This window comes from Lemur catta, chromosome X (assembly GCF_020740605.2).
Source record: "Lemur catta isolate mLemCat1 chromosome X, mLemCat1.pri, whole genome shotgun sequence".
Classification (NCBI taxonomy): Eukaryota; Metazoa; Chordata; class Mammalia; order Primates; family Lemuridae; genus Lemur; species Lemur catta.
In genome coordinates, this window is record NC_059155.1 from 56,333,156 (window position 1) to 56,341,348 (window position 8,193).

The 8,193-nt window shown below is 64.1% G+C and overlaps 1 protein-coding gene and 1 non-coding gene across 3 annotated transcripts; both read right to left on the reverse strand.

Moving 5' to 3' along the window:
* On the reverse strand, positions 1-6,950 carry LOC123628591 (melanoma-associated antigen D4). 2 transcript variants are annotated; one of them, XM_045538415.1, is made up of 13 exons: positions 6,807-6,950; positions 5,639-5,849; positions 4,525-5,373; positions 3,999-4,202; positions 3,832-3,895; positions 3,561-3,640; positions 3,098-3,189; positions 2,513-2,592; positions 2,382-2,424; positions 1,907-1,969; positions 1,129-1,243; positions 413-843; positions 1-205 (listed from the first exon to the last, which is right to left on the reverse strand). In XM_045538415.1, the coding sequence occupies exons 2-13, from the start codon at positions 5,846-5,848 to the stop codon at positions 196-198; spliced, it is 2,241 nt and encodes a 746-aa protein (XP_045394371.1). In that variant the 5' UTR covers position 5,849; positions 6,807-6,950; the 3' UTR covers positions 1-195. The 2 variants fall into 2 exon arrangements, with proteins under 2 accessions (XP_045394371.1, XP_045394372.1); XM_045538416.1 differs by having other exon boundaries at positions 391-843; positions 6,807-6,936.
* On the reverse strand, positions 1,494-1,619 carry LOC123628992. The gene has a single exon (XR_006731867.1). It is a non-coding gene; the product is annotated as a small nucleolar RNA SNORA11 (small nucleolar RNA).
* Positions 6,951-8,193: the final 1,243 nt, after the last annotated feature.

Sequence of the window (8,193 nt, forward strand, 5' to 3'; positions counted from 1 at the left end):
TTAATTCTGCAACTTTAATGGAACACTGATACCAAAACATGACAGCACAAGAAAAAGCACACGACGAAAGCCGGAAGAGCAAAGAAAGCTTCATCTTGCATGCCACCTTGAACTCATAGAAGCTGCCTGGGGCGCTGTGTCCACAGGGACTCTGAGGAGGCCCCCCGGCTGGGCGAGGAAGACTGCTGCAGCTCGTCAGCGGTGTCTGCAAGCACAAGGAATCAAAGTGGGAACATCCGAGGGAAACACGCGTCCACCAGGGAGGGAGAGAAATCAGAAAACAAGCGTCTTTCCACACGCACACCGCCGCTCCCGCCCCGCCCGCCCCCGCCCGCCGGCTCCCTCTGCCGGGTCAGGGCCCCTGCACCGCCCTCCCGCAGAGGCCCTTGCCTTTCTCTTCCGAAACTCTTACTGGATCCAGGAGAAGAAGCTGGCGCCAATCCTGGCGGCATTTCGGGTCCGGATGGTGGAGCTGGTGCTGGGGCCATCTAGGACGCTGGTGCTGGCCCCACCGTTGGTGCCAGTGCTGACACCAGCTCTCCAAGTGGCCCTCCGGTTGGCACGGTTGCTATTCAGAATGTACTGATGGTATCTGGCCCAGAAAGCAAAGGGGATCCTGGCCCAGGCGTCGCCAAAATCTCCGTCCTCGTCCCAGGTCAGGAGCTCGGCCTGGATGTCGTCCCAGCTCCACCGTCCAACCAGAGCTTCCTCCCCGATATTCATCTGGGCCCTCATCTGGGCCCTGGCGTGTTCCTCAGCCATGTCCACATCCATAGTCTTGAAAGCGTCATCCACGGCCTCCAAGAAATGAGCCTTCCATTCCCGGGGGTCTCGGTTCTGATTCTGAGGTGGAAACAGCAACCCCGACCACGTGGGGAGCGGCCCCACCCCCACCGAGCGAGCGCCCAGTGCCCACCTCACACCCTGGGCCACACCTGGGATGTCGCCCCATCCCTCAGGCCGACCACGCCTGCGACCCGCTGTAAGGTGCTCAGGGACCTCTCTGAGCCTTGGCACCCCCACTGGAAACACACGATAACGAGCAAGCCGCAACCAAGAGACAAGCAGGGTGAGGAGGCCCCCCCCCCCCCGCCCCAGCACAGGGCCCCGCACAGAGGCCTCCGTTACCTGGGCGATGAATCTCAGGACCCGCATCTTGCTGGTCTCGTGGCGGGCTCGCAGGCCCCACAGGAACTCGTACTCGGGGGGGTTGCTGTTGGGGATCTTCTTGTACTCCAGGTACCTTAGCGTGGGAGGGAAGAAGCCTCGCGTCTAGCCCAGCAGACCTGATGTTGAACTGACGGGTTCCACGGGGGCCCTTGTCGGCCCCTGCGACAGGCCTGCCCCGCGCCTCCAGCACCGCCCCCCCCCCCCCCCCCCCCCCCCCCCGCCATCGCAGTCTCACTCCCTGCACTTCTGCCTGCGACAGGCAGGCCCCCAAAGCCTCACGCCACTGCTCCTGCCTGGAAGCCGTGCGGGAGGGCAGGGGAGACGGGCCTAGGGCATTTGTTCCTAGGAAGGCCACAAGTGTTCCGTGCCCCTCGTCACAACGACCCCAAGTTCCTGTCGGGTGCCTTGGGAGCAGTCATTCTTCAGGCCCCCTGCTCTGAGCACACCCGCCGGGAGCGTTTCTACCTCGGCCTGGCCCAGCCCGGGAAGGACCCGCCAAGGAAACCCACGGGCGGGGAAGAAACACTCAGCCGCGAGCGGCTTGCTCCATGCCCTCGCCTGATGCTCAGGCACCGCGAGCTCCCTTCTCCAACACCGCCCTGGCGCCCTGCCCCCCACAGGCTCGCACGGGCCGCCCGCACCCGTGCCGCCCATCCCTCTAGTTTAAGATTTGGGACACGGAAAGGCCTTCTCGGCCGCACTCGCACGCAAGCAAGTGAGCTTCCTCCATACTCACTTCTGCTTCACAAATTCTTCTGTGATGAGTTTCCTCAGGTCGCCAAGGAACGGGTGCCTCACCCTGAGGGCAAGGACGGGAATCCATGAGCAGAGATGGTGGCAGTGCCCGACCCCTGGATGAGGGCAGGGGCACTCCCTGGCATGATTAGGAGCTTCCCAGCTCACAGGGCATCGCCACAGAGGCCTGGGCATGCAGCACAGGCCAAGTGACTGCTCGTCAGGGACGCCCCAGTAGGGTGTGACGCAGTCCCTAACTCCGACCCTCTCTCTTCCCGCTCATCTGGAGACACAGAGCAGAGAGGCGGCTGAGAGTTTGGCACCGTTCCCCCATCCGTCCTGACAAGACCCTTTGCCCTCCACCTAGTCTGGGGAGCCTCGCTCCCCTGCACCAGACCACCAGGCTGTCACCATCCCGGGACCCCTTCTGCCAGAGGACGGCGCCGAGGGGAGGATCAGGCAGAGCCCAGTCTCACCCGGGGCGCAGTCCCATCTTGCGTAGCGCCTCCCACAGGACAGCTGCAAGGGGAGAGGAGGTAAGAGAGATTGGCACCGCAGGCAGGCAGAGACTCTGGGCAAGCCCCCGGCTGCAGGCCCAGCCACTCACCCTCGCTGGCACGGTTGCCCTTCATGAAGATGACGCCCAGAATCACCAAGAGGAGACTCAGCCTGGGAGTGTCCTTGGTCCTAAAGGTGCGGAAAGCGGGATCCTGTCCAGCGCCCCTTGGCTGAGGCGGGATAGCCGGCTCACTCTCCTCGCCTCTCCCACACACCCCAGCGCCGGGGCACTTCCTCCCAGCCGTGGGCGCAGCTCACGCCCTGCTCCCAGCCCGTTCACACCTCTGCCTGAGACCTAATCACCTCCTCCCTAAAACATGGACACCAGGCCTTCCCTGCCAGGGCTCCGCAGAGCACAGGGTGAGGCAGGGAGCGGACGCAGGGCACAGGGCACAGGGCAAAGGGCAAGCTGCTTTCCTCGGAAGCCTTGGGAGGAAACCCTGACAGCAGCCTGGGGGGGACCTTGCCGGCAGCAAGGCCTCAGCCCAGGCCACTGTCCCTTTCACGCACACTAGTCCCCACCGTGTGGGAGCCGTGCTCGGCGCTCAAGCTCCGTGTTCCCGCTTCTCTGAGGGGCTGTGGGCCGGGAACGGGCACCACCCAGGAAGGCCACAGCCCTGCTTCCCTTTCTTACTTTCCAAGGAGGCGAGCTGAGGAATCCCGTGTGCAGATCAGAATATACAGGTGTTCTTCCTTGTCGATTTCCTTCAGGTGGATCCCAAACTTCTGCACGGGGGAGACAATGGTGGGGAGAGAGAGATCAAACCCCGTGCTGGGCACCTGGCAGGCAGGCAGTCACCTCCCGGTTAGAACCTCCTCGGCGGGGAATCCAAACTCATGGGCGAGGGTGGAAGGGGAGAGGACCCGGGGGACCTGCCCTGTGAGAGCCTTGGCGCTGGCAGAGCCAGTGAGACCCACCTCAGGAGACAAGGGAAGGCTCGGGGAGCACGAGAGAGGACAGGGAGGAGAGGAGGCGCGGCGAGAGCAGCCAGTGCAGGGGAAGCGCCCAGGCGGACAGGCAGGGAAGGCTCCTGAACCGGCGGCACCGACACCGGCCCCCAGTCTTATTCCGCAGAGCTGCTCCCACCCGCACCCACCTTTTCCAGAGTGTACGTTGCTCGTTCAATGATCTCGGGGAAATGTTCGTCGTATTCTCGGATGACGTCCTTCAGCATGTCTGCGGGAGGGGGCAGTTGGAGCGAGCACCTGGGCTGAGCAGGGGCCACAGAGCTGCGGCCCCCTGGTCGGCCCTGCGGGGCGCGGCACAGCCAGGACCCCGTTCTGTGGCACCGGAGGGACCAGCTGCAGCCTGCTGGGTGGGGGCACAGCCGCAGAGTAGGGGCTGGCGAGGGGGCACGGGCTGCCTACCTGAGCGCTTGATGGGAATCTTCTTGTAGTCCTTAATCATCAGGTATTTCACCAACTTATTTGCCTGCAGAAGGAGGGACACACGGGGAGACCGAGGCACGGGTGACTGCAGAGAAGTGGCCCACGAGGGAGGAGAGGAGGGAGATGGGGAAGGGCAGACTTCTTACCCTCTCTTGCAGAAGGGTCACGTTGCGGGGGGGCAGGCACAGTACGTGCCTTGAGGGTATCTGGGACCTCGGGGCCATCGGGGTCCGAGGGGCCGACTGAGCCCACGCCGTCACCGAGGGCTGCGATGCTCTCCAGGTCTGTGGGACCGTAGGAGGCTCCCTCTCCTCCTCACTGCTCTCATATTCATCATCCAGGTGCTTGGACTGTAGAATTAGAGCAGAGACCAGGGGCCACCAGGCTCGCCGTGCCAACGCGCCCGGCACACACCTTCCCCGAAGCAGGCACGTGCCAACAAGAGCAGGACGGGCAGCGGCTGGCACGTGCCGCGTGCGTACTAAGGGCCAGGCACCGAGCCAGCCTCTTCTCCCACCAGTCCTGAGGGTAGGAACTGCGTGACGTGAAAACATGCTCAGCAAACTTGCGTTGAAGCAACAGGGCCCAGCGGAGGGGAGGGCAGGGGAGAAGAGGGAAAGGAGGGGAGCACGGGAGGGGGGGGGGTGTGTGGAGACGGCAGGGAGATCTCACCTTCTTTGTCCTCTTGCCTCCCATCCTGGTCCAGGGCTCGGCACTGTGCTGAGCGGTGGCAGCTGCACCCTCGGGCTCAGGGATGCTCGTGGCCATCTTGGCCTTGGCAGCAGCTGCTGCCACAACATTCTGAGGCTCCACCCACCGGGTCTTGGCCAGAGCCTTCCCAGACTTGGTCGCCTTGGGCCGGGTGGCTGCCGCCTCCCTGGCAGGTGCGGCCTGGGCCACACCGGAGGCAGCACTGGGGCCCTCCGTGGCAGCCTCTTGGGCCGGGGCAGGTCTCTTGGGGCGCGGGAAGGCCATGCCGCTGACACCTGCCGGCTGAGTGAAATCAAAGCCATCGTTCTGGCCCAGAAACGCCGCCTTGGGCCGGGTGGCATCCACCTCACTGGCACGTGGGGCCTCAGAGAAAGCACAGGCCGTACTAGGGCCCTCGGTAGCAGCCTCCTGGGCCTCCTGGGCCGCGGAGGCTGCCTGGGACTGCGTGGAGGTTGCTGGAGCCCCAGGGACAGCCGCCTCACTGGTGACAAACATCTGGGAGATCTGCGGAGAAGCCAGGGGTGTCTCAGGGGTGGCCCTCTGAGCTTCGGTGCAGGTCGTGGGCTGCACATTGTCTCCCGAGGCCCGAGGTGTGGCCACCCGGTGGTCAGGGAACACCTGGTTCAAGGAGGCGCGGGCGGCAGCGGCGGCGGCCCGGGCGGCGGCCCGGTTGGCACGGTTGGAGGCGGCAGAGCGGGCTACGTTGGCGGCACGGGCGGCCGTCTCGTTGGCGAGTGTTTCCGGATCCAGCTGCAAGGCCTCCACCAGGGTCTGGGCCAGCACAGGGTTTTCCAGTTCCCAGGGCTCATTCTGCAAGGCCGGGGAGAAGGGCAGGGGAGGCAGACCACTCTACACGCTGGCCTCATGCTGCCCTGGGCCAGCCCCCCTCCCTGCCGGCAGCCAGCCCCGACCACCCCAAGACCTTCCCAAACCCCCTCCCTCCAACCAGCAGGAGAGGGAAGGTTTGGGGGAGCTGCGCAGTCCTCCCCCGCTCCACCCTCCCCTTCATCCAACCCCTTTCCCCCTTCACAGGGGAAAAGGCCCAGGCCAGCAGGTGGCCGAGAAGGGGCCTCACCGCTAAGATGCGAAGGCCTGGACCCAAGCTGCCGAAGGCTCTGAGGATGTGCATGTCAAAGCTGGTGAAGGTGCCATAGCCACCAAAAGCACCGAATTCTTCATAGTCGTTGCCTTCGGCCATCCCTCCCTCCCTGACCTCGTGGCTCCCCTCATCCATGGCTTCCACGCTGTGGTTTTCCGATTCCACACTGTAGCTTCCCTCAGCCATGCTGCGGGTCCCAGAGAGAGAGAGAGAGAGAGAGAGAGAGAGAGAGAGAGAGAGAGAGCTCAGCCTGAGAGGGAGGGGGAGGCAGCTGCAGGGGGAGGGGCGGGATCCAGTGGGAGCTGGGATCTCTAGGGAGGTCAGGGGCCACAATCATCAGGTAACCAGGCAGTAGGCAGTACGAGGGGGTGGCAGTGTCTGACGGGGGACGATTGGTCAGGGACAGAGCCCTAGGAAAGGGACAGCCCTCGCACCGAATAGGGAGTTTAGGACGGGCAGGCTCCCCGTCCCAGCGGCTGCATTGGGATAGCGGGTGTCCTGCAGGGCTGGGGTCCCAAGAGTCCCAAAGGGGATGCAGTGAGAGAGGCGGAAACAAAGGGCTTGAATTTAAGGGCCGGGGCAGGGCACCGGGCTGGGAGGGGAGCACGTGGGAGGGCTCAGAAAACAGGGACAGCGGCAAGCTCTGGGAAACTGAATCCCAGGGACCTTTTGGCCAGGTCCGGGAGGGGGGCATCCAGCTGACTCCGGCCTAGGTGGGGCTCGTGCTGGAGCGCTAGGCGTGGATGGAGTGGGCGCCGCGGACCTAGGTGAGGCTCCAGGTGGAGCGCCGCAGCTCTCACATCCAAGGACTGGCACTCCAGGAAGGGGCCGGCGGTCAGCTCGGCTGGAGTAATCTAGGAGCGGTGGGGTGGGGGTGGGGCCTCCGCGCTGGGGCAGCGCAGCTCGGGCACAGCGCACGGGGCTGCTCCAGGCGTTCGGGTCACGGGGTCCGCTGTAGAAAGGGCTCGGATCCCAGCGCCTGCGACTGACGGGGATGGGAGCGGGGGCTCCCGCCTAGACCTTGGGTCGAATGGGGTTCCGGTTCTGCGTGCTTGGGCTTTGTTCAGATCCGGAGGGGGGAGGAGGGCGCAGCGCGTCGGGTTCCACTCGCCCTCTCCGGTCCGGGCTGGGGCTGGATCCTTACCTTCCCTGGGGCTCCAATGGCGTCCGTGCTCAGCACCGGGAACCCCGCAGCCGCGCCCTCGCCTACTGCTGCCAGCACAGCAGCCCGGACCACCCCGCCCCTTTTCTTCGTACACCCCCCGCGGCTGGGGAGCCTGCGCATGCGCGGACCCCTCCAGCCCGCCCGCTTGCCCAACAAAAGCCCGTGCCTCCAGGTCCCCAGTGCGCATGCGGTTCCGCGGGTGGGGGGCTCCTTCCCGCCAGATTCCCCTCACCCCTCCTCCTCCGACCTCAGGCGCGCGCACTGGTACCCCCGCAGTGCAGCTCCACCCACCCAATCAGCTACTCTCAACCCCCCACTTTGCACAGTGCCTCTCTGTCCTGCCCTGTCCTTTCCCCCAGACCCCTCCAGGCTGCTTGGACATACGCTCTGCCCCGTTTCCCCAGCATAAGCCCTTAGGTCACAATTAACGCGGTCTGCTAGCTGGGGTCTCTAGCTGCAACAAGTGGAACTCCTCAACCTGCGGGGCCAGGAGGAAATGGAAATGCCAGAGGATGGCAGTCCCCTTTGTGTTCTTCTCCACTAGCCACCTCTGTGGCCCCCAGACACGTGTCCTTCCTCAGCTACCCATTTCGCAGCTCTGTACGTCGCCGCGGCATCTGTGCGGGGGCTTATCGTCGTCCTCTCACGGCAGCCCTGGGAGGTGGATGTCGGCATCCCCATCTTACACATCGGGAAGCTGAGGCACAGACACACCGCAGAACTAGACAAGGCCACAGAGCCAGTGAACGGAAAAGGCAAAATTTGAGCCTGGGTCTTCCTGACTCCAAAGCCCATGTCTAGCTAGTGCTGGGCTGGGGACCCAGGCACCAACCCCCTTCCTCCATCTGTCGCAAAACGGGAAGGTTTGTGTTCTAGGAGGCCTGAGCTCATGCTTTGCATACGGAGGGGGGGGGGAGCGGAGGGACACAGGCAGAGGCCCCCAACCCACCAGTTGCCCACTCTGTGTGGGTCCATCCAGGCGTGGGAATTGTTCCTTGGGGTCCACTCTGTGCTATGACCGTCAGCCTTCTTCATTGTCAGTCACACAATCTCGCTGCCCCTGAGGCCTTCTTGGTGCCCGCTGGAGCAGCCCCGACAATCAGGCACCTGTGTGTGGGAGCCACGGAAGCCCTGGTTCCTTCCGGGGCCTGGGGCAGCTGTGGTCTTGCGGAAAGAAGCTGTCTGTCCCTAGCTGTGTGAGCCCACTAGGGCCACTGATCTTCTCTGAGCCTGGTTTCTTTCTCTCTCTCTCGCTCTCTCTCTCTCTCTCTCTCTCTCTCTCTCCTCTCTCTCTCTCTCTCTTTTTCTGTGCCTGGTTTCTCCATATGCAAAAGAGAAAGTGCAGTAAGTGGTTCCTACCCAAGGA